This window comes from Nanorana parkeri, unplaced genomic scaffold (genome assembly GCF_000935625.1).
Source record: "Nanorana parkeri isolate BGI_ZX_2015 unplaced genomic scaffold, ASM93562v1 scaffold137, whole genome shotgun sequence".
Lineage (NCBI taxonomy): Eukaryota > Metazoa > Chordata > Amphibia > Anura > Dicroglossidae > Nanorana > Nanorana parkeri.
This window is the reverse complement of record NW_017306405.1, coordinates 51,395-77,111: the sequence shown is the minus strand read 5'-3', so window position 1 is coordinate 77,111 and position 25,717 is coordinate 51,395. Positions and strand designations below refer to the sequence as shown.

At 41.1% G+C, this 25,717-nt stretch overlaps 1 protein-coding gene across 1 annotated transcript in view; it reads right to left on the bottom strand.

The window, feature by feature from the left end:
* The window catches only part of PTPRN2 (protein tyrosine phosphatase, receptor type N2), a 288,746-nt gene extending 270,774 nt beyond the window's left edge, over window positions 1–17,972 (bottom strand). The window contains exons 1-2 of the mRNA XM_018553983.1: window positions 17,963–17,972; window positions 7,081–7,145 (exon numbers count right to left, since the gene is read on the bottom strand). Of these exons, the coding sequence (XP_018409485.1) occupies window positions 7,081–7,145; window positions 17,963–17,972 (75 nt within the window). The remainder of the gene's footprint in view (window positions 1–7,080; window positions 7,146–17,962) is intronic.
* Window positions 17,973–25,717: the final 7,745 nt, after the last annotated feature.

Below are 25,717 nucleotides of genomic sequence, written 5' to 3'. Positions count from 1 at the left end.
CCAGATGTCTTCATCTAATAAAAAATCTGGCCTCTTCTGAACGCTTTTCACTCTGCAGTTTCCTTGACTTTGGGGTTATCTTGCTCTCTACCCCCTTTCTTTTTGGTCCCTCCTCGTCGGCGCCCATGATTGAGTGATGGTCAGTGGTGGATCCAGCCATCTCTATAGACTATTGTAACTTCATGGAACTAAACAAATTATACTAAATATTAAATGTATTTGCATAGGCAAACTATTATTTTTTTATATAATAAAACAATATAATTTTCTTGTAGAAAGACAGTAGCCTATTCCTAAAGAAGCGGATCTCGGAAACGCGAGAAGATCTTTCCAAAGTCCTCACTTAGTTGTCACATAAACAAATGTACCCTTTGGAAGATTTCTTCTATTCCTGTTGACAGCTCAAAATTGCAGGTTTTCTTTCACTTACAGTGTAAGCAAGCGCTATATTTAATTTACAGTATGCTTGCATCATACATTTATACAATTTCCTTAAGAAAAACATTTTTGTGAATCTGTTGCAAAGTTTCTTAACCAGGGATCTTTCCAGTAACAGAACTTCCTGTTGCAGGCTCACAACTCTAAGCCATTGGTTCGCACATAGTAGCAACATTGTCAGCTTGCTCTAAGACAGGGGTCTCAAACCTCCGGCCCTCCAGCTGTGGTGGAACTACAAATCCCATGGGGCATTGCAAGATTCTCACAGCCACAGACATGACTCCCGAAGAGAGATGCATCATGGGATTTGTAGTTTCACCACAGCTGGAGGGCCGGAGGTTTGAGACCCCTGCTCTAAGAGCTCCTTTAAGTAGCCATTGAGCTGTCTATTAGGCCTGCCCATGCCTCCTGTAGACCTGACAGGCAGTCCAACACCAATTTGTTTGTATCCAAAAAAGCAGAAGACTTACCGCTCCAATTCCACCAGACAGTAGATCAATACAAACATCGGGTGCAGCTGCAGTGCGCTCCCACTTGTCAAACAATATCTCTCCAATCAGCCGCACGAAACCGAGGTCCATAAAAATCCAACTTTATTGTTGTAAATTCCAATTTGTTTGTGTTGTGTATCACAATATATTACTAGATGAAAACACATCCTTTGCGAATCCTCTTTATTAGTTGGTTCACAAGTTTAACATATATAATTTATGAAAGATAATAAACACGGTGGGGTTTTGCCAAGGGAATAGGTTATTGAAGCGTATCTAAGCAAAAAAAGTATCATAAGCAATTTGAGTTGTGGAGTGATTCGGTGAGATGGCGTGCAGTACATCAGAAGGAGAAGGCTTGTGCTGCTGCCCTGTTCTAAAACTCTTTTAGAAGATTTCCAGAGGTGGGAACAGCAGAAGATGGTGAGTGCAGGCAGGCGCCCTATACAGAGATCAATAGGCGAAATTCTATTTATTCTTAGTTATTTGCACTGTATGAAGATTTTACTTTAAAAGGGAGTCCGTAAAAATATGAGAACTGCTGCCTTGCTTTTAAAGTTTATTCTCTTCCTGGCTTGAATACATCTTAACAAGCCACGGCCCTGCTACAGCCATGCAAAGCAGGGGTTCAAAGATTTCACACCTACATGATTTTTGTATGTTATTAACTTACTAGGGAGTAAAGCCAGGACCAAGATGACAGCACTAAGCCTGCACCTTTGAAAGCAGGTCTGAGGTGGCACCTTATGTGAGGTGGCCACTACCATATTTCTACCTGCACAAGTCTGCAGGAACCCAGGCTGTTATCGTGTTGCATTCAAACAGTATAAAATAAAACAACAAAGGTTCCAATAATGTAATAAGATATTGTTAAAACTGGATTTCAGGCAAATGGATAAGATACATATATAAGAGTTGTTAAACCTGCCACACAGTACAGTCCTGGCTGTCAGGGGATGGGACCTGATCTTTCTCTGCAGCAGGCAAAGTTGCATTTTTGCGCCCCCCCCCCCCCCCCAACACGACCCCCTGTAGCGCTGGGCCTGCTCACTATCAGCATGTTTTTTTTCTTCACTTACCTTCCGTGCGGGAGAGCAGCGTCGAGTCAGCGCTGGTCCGGTGGGAGGAGCTCCAGGTGGGGTCCTAATTTAGCTGGCCGGCAACTGCCAGAGGTGCCATGCGTGTCGGGAACCTCTGGCAGTCGCTGGCCAGCTAAATTGCTTTAAAAAGACCACACACTTATTAGGAAAGTGGTGTACTATACAAATACTGACTGCGTGCTTCTGACTTTAAAAGTCCTGGGCCGGCAGAGTGCAATAGAGGGAAATGAAAAAAAACAGGACTTTGACTAGCACATGTTTGGGTATTTAAAATAACACATCACCTTATTCACTAACATTCATTTGCTAGGTAAGCAACCTCTACTTCTTTAGTAAATCAACCCCATTGCAGCTAGTAAAACTGTAAGTGGATTAACATGAAAAACATAAAGAAACATAATTAAATAGAGAAATAATTAAATAGAGAAGGATTGTACAGCAAACAGTACAGGTAAAGATTAACTTGAATTTTAAATCTGTACTGCAAATAAAATGCTAAATCCAGATGAATTCCATATATATACGTATATGCAGGGGCGTAACTAGAAATCACAGAGCCCCATAGCAAAATTTTGTATGGGGCCCTGCGATTTCTAGTTAAGCCCACCTGATAACCCAAACCGCCCACCTGAGGGTGACCCTGCAGAGCCCACCATAAACTCTCTATGGTGGGCTCTGCAGGGTCTCAGGGGGGCGGTCAAGCCGTCTTAGCTGTCTGCTCCGATCCTCTGTCCGCCTCCTTCTCCTCCACGATCCTTCTCCTCCACGATCGCCTCCTCCTTCACTGGGCCCCGCCTCCTCGATCACCGGGTCCCACCTCCCCCATTACTAAGCCCCACCTCCTCGATCGTTGGGTCCCACCTCCTCTATCACTGCTGACGACGGGCTCAGCCACCTCCTCCGAAGCTGCTGGTTGTCACTGACTCAGCAGCGGCTGCGAGGAGGAACGCGCCGCTGCACATGTGAATAGCGGCGCGTTCCTCCTCACAGCCGCCAGTAACAGCCACCAGCCTGAAATGCCATAGCAACCCACGCGGCCTGCACAGCATCAGGGGGTTGTCCTGGCTGGGCCCCCCTGTGCCCCGGGCCCCATAGCGGCCACCTGGGTCGCTATGGTGATTGTTACGCCACTGCGTATATGAAATATTACTATCCATCCTTGTGATTCAAACATTCCTGCCAGACTACATAGCAAGGTATACAACCTCACCTTCACCACTACTGTTAGCAATGTCAGGCAACAAATTAAATCATTCAATGAATGCAAACTAGGAAACGTTGCAATTGTGCTAAAATAAATGAATGTTCAGATCTTACAAAAATGTATTGGAAACATCTTAGTATTGTTAGTTTCATAGTAGGCTTTCTGTGTGTGAGAGGCAGCAAGAAGTCTGCAGAACGTGTTACAGCTTCACAAGCAGGCATGGGCTAAGATTGGCAAATTCCATCAAAAGAGAGTGGGGGAAAAACTAAACTACTAAACTTTGTGTGTATCTCAAGACTTCACTTTCAGATATGACTGGATTGTAACACTAAGTAACAGTTTGGTCACCAAATCAGCTGGCTGACTGATAAGTTCATCCCTGTGTACACTGCTCTTTCCTCCTGACAACAACCTCCCACTGTTAGACTGGCAGCACTGTGCAGTACAATACACTCTGATTCATTCATACGTCTACCACCCCCTCTATGCAAAGCATCATAGGAAATTCATATAACAAGAGATTCTGCTATTTATAACTCTGCTGTATTCAAACATTAATTGAAGGGTGTTTTAATATATACATAAATTCTTTTTTTTATCTAACCGGAGTTCAGCACAAAGATTTTTATTTTTATTTGAAAACATCTTCAAAAAGTAACAGACTAGGGGAAATAAAACTGCAAAGGACGATCGTCATGTTTAAAAAGCACTGGAAGAGTTAATTGCAGTTCTGACCATCGAGCTGTGATTCGTGATTTTCTCCTTTTGTTTTGGCTTTTATTCCATTTATAACAGAAGCAACCAATAGCAGCATCGGATGTCCTGGATACCTCTGCTGGTACCCCACCATGCTCGTGGCCAGAAGGGCTTGGAGAGAGAGACAAATTTCCATATCAAACCCAATTTAGATGAAACGCCTTGCTAAAAAAAAAGGGAGAGAGGCTAAGGCAGGCTAGTGAGTGCATCAATAGACCCTTGATTAGATTTCCATCTCCTGAGCAGACAAATTTGAATATTTATTGCCGCAAATGCAGATTTCCCATCGCCCTCACACTCTTGATCTTGAATTCTATCCACTGTTGTGTTTTTATGAAAATTTGGGCAGCGCTGTGTTTTCCAGTAAAGTGACAGTTCTTGAGATAATCCTGTTATTGTTTGCTAGAAACTGACTGTATCTGCTTATTCATGTGTTAACGAGGAATGAAATAATTTCTTTTTTCACTGCTCTAATTTAAGATGGGCTAGAAACTAATTTGTGGACATTTTATAAGAACTGCTTTATAAAGATTAGAATGTGTTTGACAAATCTTGCAAAATAATTTAATATTAATTTATTTAATGCGCCTTATTTATACAATGCTGACATAGTACGCAGAGATTTACAATGTACATAAGACTGTTTACATAATTTCCTTCTCAGGATGAAGTTCATAATCTGATGTCCCTATCATACTCATATACACTCTAAAGCCAATTTAGAGAAGTGCCAGTGAAAGCTCATCTCTAGGCTCAGTCTTTTCTTGCTCCCCACCCTTCATTGGCCTCTGTACTGTAGTCTGCACAAAGAATTTCCCGCCCACATTGCTTCAAAGCAATGTAATGTTCGATTATGGTGAACAGTGATGTCACCAGTCACTGGCCAAACATGCTTAATGCTTAGGCCATCAGGAGGAGGATTCTGAAGCCCTCCCTGTGTCACATCTGTTTGTATGTAGGGCACGCTACAAAACTACATTAACCTTAGCATTTAGCTCTCTTGGGAGGCCAGTTAGAGTGGTGGATGGTGTCTGAAGGGAGAATCAGGAGTGGTTGGTTGTAATAGACTCTGAATGGAGCTAGGTGCACAGATGCTAGGTCCACAGAGACAGGCGGTGCTGACATCAGTATGTGAGCACAGCCTGAAGAGAAACAAAAAGGTACATTTAGGAGACCAGTCACCCAACACACACAGAGCATGCAGAGGTGACCGGGCAGCTCAACAGGAAGTGCTGTGCTCTTACTTCCTGGAGGATAAATTACACTAAGGATGGCAGGAGAAGAAAGCATTACATGAGCAGTGCATGGACACTTAGGTAAAAGGCATTCACTCCTTTGGGGAAAAAAAATGGATTTTGCCTGGAGGTAAGCTGTAATCAACTAGCATGAAACAAAAAAGGGAGGAAAGGAAGCGCCACGACCAGGGGAAGAAATGGTGAGTGTTCGGTTAAGGAACCCTCATGGATTGTTGGAGCTATCCGGCAGGCTTGGCGGTGATGTGGAAGCGATCGGGGGTGGTCCTTCCTGGTTTAGGTGGTGGGGGGTCAGCGGGAACACAAGTGGAGAATAATGGAGAGGTGAGAAATCACGCACAATGGATGGCGCGTAGAGACTCACCGTTAAGTAAGGGTAGATGCGATGTCATCGGTGTTGTGATGGTGGAGATCTTGAAGACCTATGTAGTCAGCTGAGTTGTGCTGGGCTTGAGAGAAGCGTGTCCCTTAATCAATGGTGAGTACCAAACACTCACCATTTCTTCCCCTGGTGGTGGTGCTTCCTTTCCTCCCTTTTTTGCTTCATGCATACACAGGTCGGACACCCCGGTCCGTACCACTAGAAAGCTGCACACCGCCCCCACCCCCTGCCTATACATAGAATTGTGCGTGTGTGAACACCCTCCTCAGAGCGCTGGAGTTCAGGACAGTCCCAACAATTTTTCACTTGTAATCAGCTAGCACAGATTTGATGGCAGCAAACCAGAGCACCTGAAGGAAACCCACACAAATGCAGAAAAACATGCAAACTCCATGCAGACTGGTTCCCTGGTATATTATAAATCAAGGGTTTAGAACTGCAAAGATGTGCAACACAGTTTAGGGATTACCAGGATTAATTTTTTTTGCACTACAACAATGATTATATTAATAGTGAAGATCAATAAATCAACACCATTTTTGACAGAGTGGAGAAGAGTTGGAACTTTGTAAGACAGAGCTTCAGTCTATCTAAAAACATCCTTAAATAGCCTCTGACCAAACTAGCTCCAGAGTGTGTGCATGCCTCTATGATGCTGCCAGAAGCATTCAATTGGTGCAAAGACTAATATAAATGGTTCTATGTACTGTGTAAAGTACCATGAAATAGCATGGCACCATAGCAATACATTTAATAGTTAATTTAAAGTACTTTCTAACTCCTGGGCCACACTATATCTGCCATTCACTGTGAAGCTGAATGGACTGGAGAACTAGAGAATGGGATTTGGAGACTAGCCACTGCCTTGGATTTGGAGACGAGCCACTGCCATGAGAGCACTGGAACTTCTACTGAAACTGGTATAATGTCACGGCACAGTGATGCACATAGAACCTCTAGTCTAACAGAGACAGAAGACGGTATCACAGTGTGCAGACCATACTAAAGAGATCATCACAGAAGAGATACACAGAGACTAGACAATAGTATATGACAGGCAGGGCAAATGTCACACATTCTGACATTGTTCATCAGTAATATAACTGATTCCTAAATTAACAAAATACATTTTCTGGAACACTGGTCCTAGCAACAAAATAATTGGACAAGCAGAGCTCAGCAAAGTCTCTGAATGTTAAAGGTCAACTTTATTTGAGGCATAAGATATAATAAAACATCTATTTATGCATTTCAGGAGAATATAATAACTTGCACACCAGTCCCTGGGAGTTCTGGTCAAAGGCCAGAGTGAGTGGCCCAATATTTCTTTAGTCTAGCCAAGAAAATGGATGCTTCCATTACTATGAGAAACAGGTACAACTGTAAAGGCACTGTATTATCATCTCTTGTATACAGCAAGTAGTGTATAAGAAAGTTATATAACATGAGATCCTACCTCTGCCACTCCTGTCTGCAGGATCTTTAGTCCAGTGCTTTTCTCCAACTTGTCTTTATTGGAAGCTATAAACAAAATAAAAGGAAAATATTACCTGACAGTAGAACTTTTATAGAGTTTTAACAACAAACTGTATTTGCATTATGACATGCCTACTATATCAGGTTCATAAAGCAGCCATCACTCCAATTATATTTAATACCCAGGCCTACAGTTAATACAGTAATTAATTTTTCCAGGATTTTTAAGGGAATGTATAGTTGTTCTGTACATTTTTTCTTTATTTACTTTATAAAGGACTAGACAAAAAAAGATTATTTTATTTTTCTTTAAGTAGGGTAAATGTAAAATGTCACATTGATATTATGTAGTCTTCTGAGCAGCCAACAGATGGCCCTTTTACAAACTTGGTTATTTCATCTTATAGCTGTACTGAAAAAGCCAGATGTTTACAAAGCTGGACTAGGCCATCGCAGCAATAACTCATCCCTTACTATAAGACTTAGTTGGAGGTGTCTCTTAGGAAAAGGTAACCTAGTGCTCTGGAAATCCTTTTTCACAGGGGTAAAGGAAAAAAAATTTGCCGAAGCTTGAAAGTCAGCTAGTGTGATTAGCATGTCAGAAAATATGCAGAGTCTCCAAGCTATTAATGTCCTAACACCTTCACGGAAGCTGTGTCAGACCATTAGCATCTGCTGTACACATGCATAATACCTTCTAAGCAGATCCAGATCATAGGCTTAATGTAACCACCATAACAACAGTGATATGCTTCACAAGGCCTAGATAATGGCAACTTGATCAGCAGTGTCCTAAAATATGCAGACTAAAATACAGATGTTGACCACATCGGTTGCTCGAACACACATTTTCATTAGGATTAAAAGGAGTTTTGTCCTGGTCCCAAATACAGTTGCATTTAATAAATCTTGCTGGTCTGGTCATAAACAAACAAATCTGCATTCTTAGAAAATGGGTAATTCTTTCAATTACTGTCAAGTACTCTATGAAGTATTTACTTGGATCCAAACTTTTTAGTGTCCTGTTTCAAGATACTTGGATAGTTTGCATACGGGTGCATTGCCATAAAAAGGAAACACAGATACAGTGATTGAATGATTCCCATGCGAATGTTAGAGGGATTGGTTAAGTCCCTGTATCTCCAGGGGGGATAATGTGACTTGCTCCCATATAACATTGATCAAGTCTAGAAGAAAATCTCATCTTACTCCAGAGGACTGTCACATGACTAGGGGGTAAAGCCAACACTCCCTTTAGTGTCCAAACACCATCTGACAATGAGGATTTTAATGCCAGTTATGATGGGAGCAGTGAGGGAGAACTAGCAAGGTGAGTGTCAGGGTTTAAGGGCCATTTACAAAGACACTATAATTTTGCCCTCAAAAAGGCAAGGTGACAGTGTCTCTCTAAACTCTAACTCCAGCCAAAAACATTTAGACAGAGTGGGAAAAGTTAACATTTCTGCCAGGAGTTTATATCTGTCTGTGATTCTTTTAGGAAGAGTTTCTTAATTGTTATGATTAAGTGATGACTGTGATGACAGTCTGTGATGACCATACAAGAATAGGGGTGTAGTGGCCACTGGGACAGGAACACACACGAAGCAATGAAGACATGATCAGAAGTTATTTGCTAAAAAAAATCCTGTTGGTTATAGAGCCCAATAGCTCAATATACAAACACACTATGCTGAGTTGCCGGTCCCCAAGTACAAGCACTGTCATGTGGAAGGAAGAGAAGAAAGTCACATGTTCCCCATATTTGGAATTAAGGGGTATGTTTCTCTGTTACCAGCAGAGGTTACCTTTAATAGCAACATCACCAGCTGCTTTTACTCACTTTACTTGTACTCTATAGCTGTTCTACCACTGGGAGTGAAAAGACTTCTTAAGTCATAACATAAGGCATAACTTAGAGCATAACATAAGTTTACACAGGGCTAAGGACTCTCTCCTTACCCCCATGTGACACAGCAGTGTGCCTGAGTGGTCAATCACCAAGCACCAGCACTGTCAAGTGGGAGGGAAGAGAGAGAGAAAATCACATTCTCCCCATACTTGAAAGCAACAGGTATTCTTTTCCAGTAAAGTGCCAGTAAAGTGCGCCTGTTACTTTGCCCAGCACTTTAATAATACCATACAAAAGCATACAGACTTAATTAATAAGGCAATGTAAATTACAGTAGTCAGATGAAAAAAAAACATAACAACCCATCAAAAATCTTTTGTCATCATTTCCCTTTCTGACCACAATAGGATAAAATTAAATTGGCTGCTAACGACTAATTCACTTTGCACATTATCAATGCTCTTTGCAACACCTATTAAACAAGCTTTTTTTTTATAGTTGCTTGATTTTTTTTCACTATAAGTAAAATAAGCAAAAAGAAAAAAAATGAGAAAAAAAAATATTTCTAGGCGTTTCTAAAGATTAAGTACAAAGTAAAATAAGTCGGAGATTCTTCTCATTAATTTAAAATCAAATCTCTTCCACCTCTTTCGGAAATTGCCTGCCTACAATTTATCCTGAATAGAGGAAAAAAAACATTTTAAAATTTAATTTCTTTCTCCCAATAAAAGTAGAACTCATTTGGAACACTGAAAGCAGTGGCCACCGTAAGACCTTCATTCTGTATTTATGTGAAACAAAGGGGTTTTGAAATATAAAAATGAAGCCCTTCAAAATTAAATTCATAGATGAAGGATATGCAAATTGCCTGGAGAAGCGGAACCCTATAATGTTCTCAAAATTCTGCAACAGCCTGTTTAATTAGTATTTTAATTTATCAGAATAATTCCTTACACTTGACAATTTATTCAGTAATCCATATAATTAAGCACGTTCCTACACTGAAATAATTTAGCCTGCACCCTGAATTGTAACCTCAGGGAGTTTCCTGGCAGCAGTTTCTATCGGCAAAAGAGAAAGCCTTTGGCCTCCATGCCATGTGCATGGGATTTAATGCTAAGGGGGAAAAGGGGGTAAGCATGACTAGCAGGTCTGTGCTTTCATGACTTTTGAAAGACACTGCCCCTTACTTTTATTTTTTATTAATTATTGTTAGGACCAATGGAGAAATAGTATTTTTATACTGACACTAGAGTGATGTACTTACTGACACTAGAGTGATGTACTAGAGTCCACGTTTTGGATTTTTGTGCACTAGAATACATTTTGCCCACACAGCCTCTTTTTGAAGCTGAGTTGCCAACAGGGGGTTACAAAACTCCCAAATGCTCTGAAAAAGGCCCTGATGGCTGGCTTCATACAGGGAGATTAATATATATGGAATACAACATTTAAAAGACATTTGCAAACAATGTATTTAAAAGAGAACAATGGCCCAACCTTTTTTGCCAGAGTTCTCTTTAGGGTCACAGGAGAACATATACTAATGTCCTCCTGTGACCCAAAATTAAGCATATAGCAGGCTATTGCCTGCTATAGGCTGACAGCGCAGAGCCATGCTGCAGCCGATATGGATCCCAACAATATTGTCGGGATTCACCCTGCTACCTAATTGACAGTTGGCTCTATCTCTCTAAAAGCAAAGCCAGCTGTGCCTGCTCCCTCCGCTGTCGGTTCCTCCAGTCAGTTCATCGCTCAAGATGATCGGGAACTGAGTGGTCGGCAGTATGTGACTGCTCAGTTCTTGATCAATAGAGCCGACGTCACAAGTCAGCTCTAATTATGAGGATGAGTGTATTTCACTCTCCCCATAATTCCCCTTTTAAAAAAAAAAAATGTCCACCTCTTTTGGAATGAAGAAAGCTTTGGCTTTAGACATACTTTAATATTGACCTGTACTCAAATGAGCCATGTTAACACTCTTGTTGGAATTAATAAATAAAAAACCAGCTTATCTGTTTTTTGGAGAAAATACTGCTGCAGGTTCCCTTCAGGTATGACCTCATGTCTGGAAACATTTTCTGCAAAGGGAGCACCATTAACCTGGACTTTAATCTTTTCTTTCAATGGTGATCACTTGAGCCTAGGCCTTGAAACTTGTAACCAGCACTGAATGGGAGCAGGAACAGAATTTGTTGAAAGACAGATAAGTATTTGAGTCTTTCTATGACTGCTTTTCCATCCCTAAAAAGACTGTTTACATAACTTTATGTAGCAGTTTTGGATAGAGTATGGAGTAGTTAAAAACCTTGTTATTGCTTTTTTTGTTGGTACTTTGTTCCATTGGGGTTATTCCCCTTCATTTTATGTCCCAGCAACCTAAAAAGAAGTACAAGGAAATATATTCAAAGAAAAAATAAGCCCTTTTTACACAGTTGTGAAACAGTTTTGTCCCCATGGGAAGGTTTTTGTAGTGACAAATTTAAAATCTTGGTTTTCCCATCCTCAAAGTCTCTAGGAGAAATAGAGAGCATGGCTCACAGAATACAAGGTGTTCTGTGATTAGACAAGGGTAGAAGAGGAGCTGATATATGACACGACTGCTTCCCTGTATTAGAGCCACAGCCCCAGAAGCACAGTGCTAGCTGACATATACAAATATATAAATTGTGCACAGTAAATAGAAGTGATTTGCACAGTGATTTGCACAGGTAAAACACCTGACCAGAGGTAATTCATTATAACTATAGCTTTCATTATATTAGCATAACCAGCAAGTTGTAATAATAAATGAAAAAATAAAGAATGAAATGTACTTTTCTCATGTGAAGCCAATGCTAGTTTTATTACTACTCAAAATAAAATGAATATCAATAATGACCAGAAAAGAAACACAGACTGTAAAAATGGTAGCATTTTCTCTCCACATGGTGAAGAGTAGATAAACCTCATCACCAAAATTATGCAGGCACCCCTAGGCAGGAGACCAGTGCCTTTGGTGCTGCTTGGTCTGCCTCCTCAGCCCTAATTGGCTAGTCAAACTGTGGTGCTCTATTTGTACACCACATGCCCTGGGCTATGATACTATATAGCTAAATGCCACCTATACTGAGAGCCTTGTAATTGATTGATTTAGTTTGTCTAAATCTTTTTTGAATATAGATTACACTACTGATTGCCATCTACCTGACCCTTGCTTGAATACGGATTACACTACTGACTTCTGTCTGCCCTGGATATGGATTACGTTACTGATTGCCGCTTGCCCTGACCCTTGCCTGGATATGGATTATGCTGTTGACTGTCATCTACCCCGACCCTTGCCTGGATGCAGATTACAGTACTGATTGTTGCCAGCTCTGATCACTGCTAGCTTGGCATCTAGCCAGCTCCTAACCAGGAAGTCCCTGCACAAAGCAAATACCTTGAACCTTACATCCTAGAAGCCATTGAATGTGGTACATGTAATTTATTTTTCTGAGGGTTTCTGGGGACCTTCCCGGTTCTGTGAATATAGCACCATAATTTAAGTCCTGGGAGAATCCAAGTACTGGTAAGCCTGCTTGCCTTAAAGGAATGGTGGCTAGTTTAGGTGAAACTGTGCAAAAGTCTCACTATTTATGCAGAACAGAATGTAAACTGGTAAACCATACAATCTCACTGCCAATCCACAGTCAGAGATCTATGAACAGATTTTAACAATCATCAATACACATTTTAGATGGCTTTTAATATACAGTATTTTTTTTGCAAGGATTCTGATTGCTTTGTGCAACAAAAAGAATGCCAGTAGAGTGAGAATACACAAATCTGCATTTAAAATATAATTAGGAAATAAACACAGCATATAAGCTACCTAAAAAATGTGAGAACTGTGTCAGAATTACTTTGGATAACTTTACAATATACAGAAACTTCCCATGATACCTCGGTCTGTTTTAAGTGCATACAATATTTTAGTGGAATGAACAAACCTGCTAGAGTAATATAAACCAGAGTATAAACTGCAATCCAATAAAGGCCCTTAAATAAAATATAGACAGGTGTATTCTGCCTGTGCAGCTTCTCTCGCAACCTAGTACTGAAACTTCTAGATCCATAGGGAAATCTGCTTTAACCTTACCCAGCAATTATTTAGGCAGTAAAGATAAATATAACCAAAATAACTGGCACTAAGACATATGGGCTTATGGGCAGCGGACAATGACAGTAATATGAGAACACTTTCAACAAAATATTGTGTTACAAGGACCTTCTGAATAAGGAAGATTTCACTGTATGATTATTGCATTGCCAGGGAGTTATAGGCTTGTGGTTGAATTGCTAAACTAAGTTTTAAGTTCAGAAGAAGAGGTCTACATGAAAAATATACAATTTCCTACTGTACGAGGTTCCCAGGCGTCTGAGGATTTTCAGGACAGGCTTGTTTTTCACTACTGAAATTCACAGTTCAGATTTTTAAAGAACTAAGTTTTGTGGGGTTCATGTAATAATTGCTTTCCTGTTCCAAAAAGGAAGCAGGTAGAGAAATAAATACAGGTAACTGGGAGAAGTTATAGCAGGGAAGTGGAAAATTTCCTTACTGACCCCTCACTGCTAAGCCAAGTGTTCTTTGTGGTTTTGCTTTTGGCCATTTTAGGCTAAAGCAGGCTGCAAAGGTTGCAAGGCAGGACAATGCCCATGTGAACAACTTGTCCTAAAGCTGACCTTTATAAATCTGCATTAATACATTCCTAATAACATAAATAGTATATAGAGAGAGGGGAAGGGGAGGGGGAGGGGAGAGAGAGAGAGAGAGAGAGAGATTTATAAAAACATAGCACACTGCTTTGTTAAAATAATGTTACAAAAGAACTCTCTCAATATCACAAAATTACAATAAAACAAGTCTATCAATATCTCAATCACATAGATGGAACTGAGTTCCAAGGATATAGGGCTGAAATCAGCCGTACCAGCCTGAAGTGAATAGCCGAACGGTATTCGGCTCACTTCACTTCTGATCGGTCATTCACTCGGCTGCCCTCGGCAGCTTTGTGAATAGACCCCAAAATGTCCATTATCATAGAGCTATAACATAAATACTGCATATGTCAATGTTGTATTCATCCAACATGTTTCTTGGAGCAAAGTCCTCCCTTTCAAGAATGCAGTAATACAAAGAATCTCTTTAAATGAACAAATACATATATACTGTATATGGTTTAAAAAAATATATAAATATATATGTATATATAAATAATATATTGCCAAAAGTATTGGGACGCCTGCCTTTACACGCACATTAACTTTAATGACATCCCAGTCTTAATCCGTAGGGTTCAATATTGAGTTGGCCCACCCTTTGCAGCTATAACAGCTTCAACTCTTCTGGGAAGGCTGTCCACAAGGTTTAGGAGTGTGTCTATGGGAATGTTTGAACATTCTTCCAGAAGTGCATTTGAGCTCAGGTACTGATGTTGGACGAGAAGGCCTGGCTCGCTGTTTCCACTCTATTTCATCCCAAAGGTGTTCCATCGGGTTGCAGGCCAGTCAAGTTCCTCCAACCCAAACTTGCTCATCCATATCTTTATGGACCTTGCTTTGTGCACTGGTGCGCAGTCATGGTGGAACAGGAAGAGGCCATCCCCATACTGTTCCCACAAAGTTGGGAGCATGAAATTGTCCAAAATGTCTTGGTATGCTGATGCCTTAAGAGTTCCCTTTTCTGGAACTAAGGGGCCAAGTCCAACCCCTGAAAAACAACCCTACACCATAATCCGCCCTCCACCAAACTTTACACTTGGCATAATGCAGTCAAACAAGTACCGATTCTCCTGGCGACCGCCAAACCCAGAAACATCCATCAGATTGCCAGACAGAGAAGCGTTTCAGATGTGACCCCATGTTGCGAAATGCAATACACTTTAGGAGAAGGGTCCAGTATGCAGATGAAAATTCATATGTCGGATTCTGGCACTACTTTTGTTTGTCCTGGTGAACATTTTACATAGGACAGTAGTCTAATGGAAATTCAAAAATGTTAGATTTGACATCAGAGCAGGGAGAGATTGTAATTCTTCCAATGGGGGTACCTGCTTATGTGAAAACTGTCACAGGGATTTTTTCAAGTAAGCTTCAATTGCATTATCAAAAACAACTATAGTATGTACTCCTATTACAATGCTGATGTTATAACAGTCTATAATAAGTCTATGCTGTGACTTTAACTTTCAAAGTTTCTTTATTTCAAATAAAGAACAAAGTAAATTAACATTACAGGAACAGTAAAGAGAGACCCCCCGCCGACCACTCTCGTAGTTTAAAGTGCAGGTTACGTAGAAAAATCAAAGGAAACAAAGCAACCAGTGAGGACAGCGATCCAGAAATGTTACAGATTATTGCTCATGTACGACATCTTATCCAATGATTCAGAGAAAGTAACAGTATAATACCTACATAAAACAATATTGGCCAAGGAAGTTCAATAAGTTCAGGAACATCCATCAGGAATATGCTGTGACTTAAGAACTCCTTTAACATAGCTGACCGAAGAAGCAGTAATACTAAATCAGGAAGTAGCAGACTGACTATCCTGACTAGTAGAGGTGTGTGTATCACAAGAATGGCTCGCTAATGACACATTCTTTGTCAGGTAGAAGATATATATTTCAATCATCTATTAAAAGTTACACTTTGCCCTCAAATAGGGTTAGTGGAATTTTGCTTGGAAGCTATCTGGTCACTTCTTGTCTAGTTGCTAAAGTATACAAGATCTAGAATACTGCATATCAAATTTACAAATTTACAATGCAAACATGACCACTGTCAGAAATTTAGCCACATACTAACAATGGCAGTGAAGATTTTACCATTCATACATTCGGGTTCTCTGCCCTAAAAGCAGCATGTATATCCTTCTCACTCAAGTTAACCAGATACACAGAAGACATGTCAGAATTATGGATAGCTTTAAGGGTATCTATGACCTCTCCTGATAAAGTACTTGGCTCTATGTACTCCAGTGGTTTGGGAAGAAGTGATTGGTTTTCTTTATTATCTTCATTTTTCATGAACAGTCAATAGACAAAACTGACTTTTTATTTATCTTTTCCACTTCTTTATGCATGGCTAATAATTCTCCTTAAAGCATTATGCTTTCATGCCCGGAAACATCAATATTATATTATTTAATCTATACGCACTTGTCACTAACCCTTCAGAATTCTGAGCTTCACTTTGTTACCATTACATGGCTTTATTAGGGGCAATTATTGCTTATATTGTTTCCCTGTATAGTATAATCTTTCTTTTGTCTATGTTTAATGTACGCCTTTTATTGTTCAGCTTAAGGCCTAGGTTTAAGATCCTTTTTTTGTTCTTTGTCCCTACACTTTTGTGCTATTTCAATTTCAAGTCAATTATCAGGCATTCCCGCTTGAAGATAATTAATGCGCGCATTGAAAATCAAAGGTGCAGTGTGTATACCTATCTCATAGCTCATGGGCAAAATTATCAAAAGAGATTACGAAAATATGTTGATGGTTTTTAATTTCATTTAAAGTTGGATGCATGTTAACCTAAATAATTTGCAAAAAGCAAAATGTTGTACCAAACTTAAGAACCATGAACTGGAAAAGAAAAATGCTCAGTCTGAGTGTATTTTTAAACTTTCATTTGAAATATGTACAGCAGACGTTCAAAGAAAAGGGCTTTCTTTTCTATAGAACAAGATGTACTTAGAATGGAAGAGTGGCTTTCATCAAAGGCAGCCTGCCCATTTAGTAATACAAAATGATAGCTTCAATTATCTATTCTGAATATTTTTTGTGTTAACCCTAATGTGAATATGTTTTATCTTTTTCACCACAACAAGCTGCTTAGATGACACATCCTGCTTTTAAATTCTGGCTGTGATGGGATATGCTAAGGAACCTTCTAACCTCCTTCAATGTGCAGAATCCTTTTTCACCATCCCTGGAAAAATATGACAGTGATGTGCGCTCTGTTTTCTTCATTCTATTATGCACTGCTTTTAAAAGCTAGCCATACACATTAAAATCTGATTGCACAAACAATCTCTGTATGATTTGCCAGCAACTATGTACATGAGGCCAAGCTAGCCAAATAATTGGACCATCAAACTACAATGTTGGTAAATTTAAGGGAGATTGCACAATAGGGATATAACATGTGCGACCAGCTTAAAGGAGACTAGTGCTTAGGGGCATATGGAGCCTGCAATTGCTAGCCTTCTTTGAGAAAATTATAATTGCCTGGCTATCTCTGGCTTTAGTACTTCTAGACACTGAAACAACTACGTAGGGGAGGGAAGTTAAAGAGATGCTGTCATCTGCCCATTCAAGGGGAAACTGCCAATGTCTCCTGATAGCCCACCTTCCAGCAAGTTAAAATAACCTTTCTGGTGCTCAGTCGCTGCTTTCCAAAATTATAGGAGCCCTCACTCCATTGCTCTAACGGAGCAAATCTTTCAGGTATGGTGGAGCATGTTACCTGCCCCTTGTGAGGCCTGGGCCTGAGTGGGCAATCACCAGGATCAAACCTGTGGTTGAGCATAGATCAGCACATCACTTACTTTAACTATTCCTAAACTTGCTCCAGGACAGCAATTGAATTACACTTACCAGTAAGAAAAAGCTCTTGTCTTTGTTCACAATGGGAAAAGCATTGTGTAAAAAGGTACTAAATCAGCAATGTATTACTAGCACGTTAGATTTTGGTGCTGGGTTTTTGCAGCAATAAGAGTTAAAAATGTCCTTACCCGTTACCTAACCTTTACCCTGATCCTAATACTTAGGATCCCCTCCATTCAAAACTTACCTAATTCCTATATTAACCCTTAAAGTCACAGTCCACACAAAAATAATATTTCCATATTAGGTCGATGGTAGAGAGTCAAACCACCTGACATCTCTCAATTATTTCTGGGTCTGCACATCTGCAGTAGAAAATTACAGCAAGGAGATCTTAGCATTGAAGTACTGAAGACATGAGATTCCAATAGCTGACTCACCATGCTCCATTCATACCTAAAACAGCAATTTGGGGGGACTAATTCTTTAAGTCCTTCAAGTCAAGACTTGAAAGGGGCCATTAAATAGCTGTCAGTAATAGACAATTCTACACTGTTTCGACTTCTCTACAACAATGATCTTGCTTTCATAGATGACATGATCGCTCTAACCCACACCGCGTATCCCTGCTTATTGGACTCCAGGTATAAAATATATATCTAAATGATGGCAGCTAAATTGTTAATGAAGAAAATGTAATCCACAGGGCTGCATTCATACTAGTGAAACAGGACATTAATTTTTCATGAAAACTTCACACCAACCTTAGGGCAGCTGATAGGCCTGGCTTAGGGGATGTCTATTAGTATCTCATGTGAGTAAGCACAGAATATTGTTCTCTCTGTTATTAAGCAAAGCCTCAGTCAAAGGCAGGTTAGTTGCTAGGAGCCCCAGGGCAGTATTTTATCACTGGAATTCAGGTGAATTTGATTAGTTATATTATGGGGAATGAATTATATGTCATTAGAAACAAATGACTCTCAATTTCCACCCTTTTGCTTTACACAGAACTATAGTGTGATAGTGATGTTGTTACTGAATTCCTGCCAAACCTCTAAGTCTACCCAGCAAAAAATATATTTAGTATGTTATTAACCACTTAATGGTCAGTATATTATTTCATTTTGTATTTCACATGGCTTTAGTAACAAATTACAGTGGTTGGCACAGGCTATAACACTGCTAGGGGTGATTTGCAATGCTTACCTTTTATTCACACTGTTAATTTAAAACAAAATATTTCTGCATCTGCCTAAGCACCCGGCAGTGTTAAAGTTTGTCCCAACCCTTGTAGACAGCTTGGTCTGCATGTAAAGGCTTTGTAAATTAATATTAATAGAAGCAAGTAAAATAAAGACTAATATACTAAACACAGAGTACTCTCATTATGTGCATTAATCACATACACTTACCAGAACACAATATTTTTGATGATAGCGGTCTTTTAAATCCCACAAATGCCACTCTGCATGGAGTGGAGAAGACTTAGAATTTGGTTGTTTTTTTTGTTTTATTTTTTGACCAACCAACCAAAATTAGACATTTTTTAATTTTAGTTTTGAACAGAGTTAAAAGGGATAAAAAAATAAACAAGACTTGATGGTAAATAGAACATCAGAAATATCCCATGTCTTCAGAGATTATTAACCAATCCTGTACAATGTAAGATCTGAAGCTACCATCCAGACTAAGGCCCAACATCTGGACCGTATCCAAAACTATTTGACCTTAGCCCAGCTTCCCTCTTTGCCCAAACCGAATGTGGAGAGTTTGGAATCTCCTATAAGTGCAGAGGAGATTCAACAGGCTATAGCGGTAATGGCTAATGGGAAAAGCCCGGGGCCGGACGGCTATACAGCAAAATATTAAAAAAAATTTCAACATATATTGCTCCCTCATCTATGTGAGTACTTCAACTCCTTTATGGATGGTATACCCCCAATTCCATCAACACTACATGCTTATATATCTGTATTTTCTAAACCGGGTAAGGACCCAACTACATGTAGTAGTTATAGGCCAACTAAATACAGATATAAAAGTCTACGCCAAGGTTTTAGCGACTAGACTTAGTGAGTTGATGTCCCATATAGTAACAACTGATCAAACGGGCTTCATATTAGGTAGGGAGGCTAGAGATAGCACCCAGAGGGCGATTAACTTAATACATCAGGCCTTGTTATCTTCAAAACCTACCTTGCTTTTGTCTAGGGACGCAGAAAAAGCGTTTGATAGAGTCAATTGGGACTATCTGCAGGCCACCCTTCAAGCAGTAGGAATAGGACCCAGGTTTTTGATGGGGATTATGGCACTATATAATAATCCCACTGCACAAATTAAAGTAAACGGATCCCTATCAAACAAATTTACATAACAGAATGATACACGTCAAGGGTGTCCATTATCACCATTGTTATTCGCCCTATCATTAGAACCTTTTCTCAACTTGGTTAGAATTTAACAGGAGTATCTGGGGTATTACAGTAGGTACTATGGAACATAAACTGGCCACTTATGCGGATGATATTCTTTTCTTTATTACACAACCTCAGATCTCATTGCCTTCACTGATACAAGAATTTGAATCATTCAATCGGGTATCAAATTTTAAAATTAATCTATCTAAATCCGAGATTCTAAATATTTCCGCCCCGGGCCGCATGGTGGCGGCTTTGAAAGAAGTAACGCCTTTCAGTTGGCAAGATCAGAAAATTTGATATCTTGGTATATTACTCACATCTAGAGTTTTGGATTTATTTACGGTTAATTATATGACCTTGTTGAATGCAATAAATAAGGACCTCAATACCTGGTTTAATCATCGCCCAGGTATTTCTCTAACGGGTCGAATAAATGTTATTAAGATGATGATCCTACCACGGGTACTATATATATTCCAAACAGTGCCAATTACCTTACCTCATTTTTTCTTACGAACATTGAGATCGGTGGTTAGACGTTTTATTTGGAGACGTGCTCCCGCTAGGATCTCTCATGGAGCCCTAATTAGGACTAGGCGTAAGGGAGGCTTGGCATTACCAGATTTTGGGATTTATTACCAGGCGGTTGCAATTAATAGAATGTTGGATTTATACTATCACAAGGAAACTAAAAAATGGGTAGAGATGGAGAATGTGCTTGCTGGTCAAATAGTATCGAATATATGTTGGATCCCCAAAGAATATTGGAAATTACATCCCCATGTCTCCCCACTTACTAGTCACACGTTAAAGATTTGGAATTTATTATATTCTCGGCTAATAGGGCAATATAATTCTCCTATAATGCCAGTGACAGATCACATATTTTTTTCACCAGGAATGCACAACACAAGTTTTCTTAAATGGACGAATCATGCTATATTAAAACTCCATCACGTATGTGATGGACACAAAATGTATTCTTTAGCTGATCTCCGAGCACAATGGGGGATTTACCTCTTTGACACATGGAGACATAGGCAATTATCACATTTTATATTATCACTTTCAAAACCTTTACGTACTATATCTGAACTCACAGCACTAGAAAAATTATTTAGTTTCACCGATTCTCCGCGACATGGTATTTCTCAATTGTATAGGATCCTATAAGATCAGCAACCCAACCTGTTCCCAATGTATCTGAAACAGTGGGAACAGGAATTGGAGATCACCTGGACGGATTCACAGAAACAAAGAATCTTAAGTCTTAACTCATTCTCGTCTCTAAGTGCCCTAGTGACTGACACAATGGGGGTGATTTACCAACCAACCAAAATTAGACATTTTTTTATTTTAGTTTTGAACAGAGTTAAAAGGGATAAAAAAATAAACAAGACTTGATGGTAAATAGAACATCAGACATATCCCATGTCTTCAGAGATTATTATTCAATCCTGTACAATGTAAGATCTGAAGCTACCATCCAGACTAAGGCCCAACATCTGGACCGTATCCAAAACTATTTGACCTTATGTGATGGACACAAAATGTATTCTTTAGCTGATCTCCGAGCACAATGGGGGATTTACCCCTTTGACACATGGAGACATAGGCAATTATCACTTTCAAAACCTTTACGTACTATATCTGAACTCACAGCACTAGAAAAATTATTTAGTTTCACCGATTCTCCGCGACATGGTATTTCTCAATTGTATAGGATCCTATTAGATCAGCAACCCAACCTGTTCCCAATGTATCTGAAACAGTGGGAACAGGAATTGGAGATCACCTGGACGGATTCACAGAAACAAAGAATCTTAAGTCTTAACTCATTCTCGTCTCTAAGTGCCCTAGTGACTGACACAATGGGGGTGATTTACTAACCTAAACACACGCACGCACCAGGTGCGTGTGATTTTTACACAGCAAAGCGTATTTATCAACCAAAAAGTCTCTATAAGCATATTTCCACTAATGCCATATATGGAAAAATCATGCACATGATGCATATATAATGCTGCTTCACAGTTTAGACAAAAATGGTTAGCTCATTCATTTACATTCCTGCATTCATCAACGCAAGCAACACAATGTAGAGCTAATTTACACAACATCACCTTGCAATTCAGGGCAGGGCTTTGCACAACACACCTGCTGGGTGTGTACAGACTACAAAGGTGTTTAGATTCCACCCATAGATCATGCTGGGAGGGAACACACTACAGAGGTGTATACATGTTGGTGGTGTGTTTATAAGGTTAGTAAATCAACCCCAAGGTTTCGCTTCTTAGCACGATGGTATTATACACCAGAACGCATACATAAAATGTATCCATCAAAGACAGAGTTATGTTGGAGGAATTGTGGTAATATTGAAACTTTTGTACATATGTGGTGGTCCTGTCCCAAACTTCAACCCTTCTGGTCTCGGGTGGTGGAATTGATTGAAGGGATTACAACAATTGCATTATCCTTGGACCCGATGATATGCCTCTTTCATTTTATGGACTTGTCGATTTCAGTTTATAAAAGATCACTGTTGTGTCCGTTACTTAATGCTGCCAAAATGCTGATACCACTACATTGGAATAAAAATACTATCCCAACGGTGAAAGAGTGGTATAATAGAATAGAATATTACCGATTGATGGAAGAAATGACATCAATACGGATAGATACTTTTAAGCAATTAGAAAGTACTTGGCAACAATGGGACAATTTCAAAAACTCCCCCGGATACACAGAGGATAGAGGATAGAGGAGAAATATAGTAAGATAAATGGCTGGGTAACGGAGATGGTCACAGGGGACGGGATAATACCCAAGGTTGCTTTCATATGTTTTAGTAAAATATTATACAGATGTTCCTCACTTACCGACTTACCTGTTTTGCGACCACTCGCACTTACGACGGAGCGCCGATCGACCTCCGACCTTGCGCGTCAGCGTCAGTGCGCCGTGTCGCCGGCGGAAGTGGTGTCCTCCGATCTTCATTGCGGGTCCTGGTAAGTATTTTAATTGCCCGATGTACAGTACACTGTTCGTTACTGTACATCGGCAACGCTATACAGTACTGTACTAATGCAGTACAGGACTGTATAGAGTTCCTCACTTAACGACCAATCCGTTTAACGACCTGGTCGTAGGAACGGAACTCGGTCGTTAAGTGAGGAATACCTGTAACGAAGAACCCAGAAAGGGTTGCCGGATTTCCCTTATCTTGGGGGGGATGGTTTCCTTTTTTTTTTCTTATTTTCTTTTTTTATATTTCTTTTTATAAATGTATAATTTTTCGATAGATAGAAGGTACATGGGTAAATAGTGTTACAATAGAGATGAAAAAGAAATGCTGTGAAAAAGAAAATGTTTGATTCGGTGAAGTGTACCTGGGTTTACAATTATGTAATACAGTATGTTACAATGATTTTACTTTGTGATTTTCATAAAATTTAAAAAGATTGAATATTTAAAAAAAAAAAAACATCAGTGCAATATAACTCTCTCAATATACTGGAACATCACAGCATAATGATCTTCACCCTTCCCCTAGGGCAGAAACATCCGGCCTCCTAAAGTTCGTAGTAGTACGGGTCGGGGTATCGCTTCACCTGGCCCGTACTTAGTTCCCTGTCCATGACGGACTTGACCACCTCCGAAGCCCCAGGTTTGGACAAAATGACTCTGTCCTTCTACACATGACGGCCATAGTGGAATTCCTCAAACACCACTCTGAAACGGGCCTGGTATGGATTGTCCTCGGTCAGGCAACGTTGTGGTTTGGGGACCCTGATATGCTCCCAGACGGCCTGCTGATAAATATGCTGTCTCTGTTCCTCTAAGTGATCAAACGGTTCCTCCGTAACGTAAGGAAAGTCCCACCCATATTCTAGGGCCACAAACTTGTTGAAGTACCGCTGTAAGCGGGACAAACAAGGAAGTTCTTTCTCCACCCCCTTTCCTCGTGGCAAATAAGCATTCACAGACCTCTTTGCCCAGGCTAGACTCCATTCATGGGCCACTAACCTGTCGGGTGGCGCCCCAGGCGCGCCTGGCTCACTCGGCTGCTCGACCTCTCCTCCCGATTTGGCGGAGCTCATCCCGGCTGGCAGAGCCTCTTTAGCACTCGGGATTCCTCCGTTAGACCCTTCCGATGGGACCGCGGGCAGGTTTGGTCCCGAGCCAGCCTCGAACATCCACCACTCCTCTTGGGGTGGATCAGGCAACAACGCCAACGACTGAATACTTGACGACAGCTCCCCAGCTCGGCCCACTCGTAGCTCAGATGGCCATGGATTACCGCTGGATGCTGCAGAAGAATTGTGTGGGGTGGACCCCGTAGATAAATGACTCAGGGAATATCCCAGTCGTGCTGGCGGGACCCTGTGGGGCAACTCTACCCGGTTTGGCTTAGGGGAGACTTCCCACGACCCTCCATACTTTGGCACTGGAGGGCAGGGTACGACCGCTTTCTCATCTCCTCTTGCGAGATTATTACGCCCGTCCTGGCGTTCCAATGTGAACTCCTGCGGATCCCACCGCTCCGCACTGGCTTTGAACAACAGAGTGCGACACTCTAAACACCGACTCCATGGGGACAGATCTCGAGCCAGTTTGCGACATGCAGGGCACACTGCCCATAACGCTCCTTCCTCTCTCTGAAGGCAATAGGCTAACCCTCCGACAGGGTAGAATCGGAGCCCAGTGTCGAACACCGCCTCAGCTCCCTCCGCATGGCCCTTCACAGCCAACGCCATCTTTTTCTCATGTGCTCTGGCTCACCCTGGCGCTCTCTCTCTAATTAAGCTCCGTCTTCTGGGCGGGCTCTGGTCCTCCGCGCCCTTTCCAACCAATGAGTTTCTTGATCCTGCCGACTACGCCAAAATGTAGGCGGGGTTCACTCACGGGGTGTTGCGTGTGTGTTCCCTTTGGGTTGGCTGTGTAATCCCATGCATGCAACTCGAAACCAGACACCCCACAGTCAGGGGCCACGGCCTTGGCCTCGTGCAAACACTCCCACACGTGTAGTACTGCGCACACAGGGCCTCATGGCTTCCACCGCCTCTGCGGGACTCGTCGCTTCCTCCCCCTTAGGGAGAAAGGCCACCATGAACGGCACCCCGTGTCGGGCATAGCCCCTTTGCACACCTACCCTCTTCCGGATGGTTACAGCCACGATACAGTCCATCATCACACTCAAGTAGAACCCCACCTTCTCAGAGGTTGGAGGGAGAAGAACCAGTCCACACAGATAGTTTTTTCTTGATTTTACTTGAAAGAATGAACATGGTATGAAGCATACATTTCAGCCACCCCCAAGTGGGGTGACGGCACATCACTTGTTACTTGCTTGGTGATACAGATTAGAGAGAGAGAAGATCAGCCCAGGTGCAGCCCAGAGTCCACGACTTACTTCAGCCAGAGGCCCACTGGCAAATATCGTCAGTACTACAGCTTCTCACTATTCTCCGGAATCCCATCCTTGTCAGTCCTAGCGCGGTGGGTTTCCCCCGATTGGGGAAACTAGGGAATCTTTGTAGCTCTACATAGTCCTAGGCCTGGTCCTGTCCTTCCCATGGACCAGCCTATGTTCAAGAAACAGTCTCCCTCCGGAGACTCTGCAAACAGTCCTAGACTTCTGCTCTCCTGTACTCTCTGACTACTTCCCCTCTCGGGCGCCCCCTATAAATCAACTCTCCTGGGAAACAGAGTCTCCCCAGGCCAGAGCTGCATCTATCTCCAGGGCCCCATGGGGGCATCTAGTGGCCATTG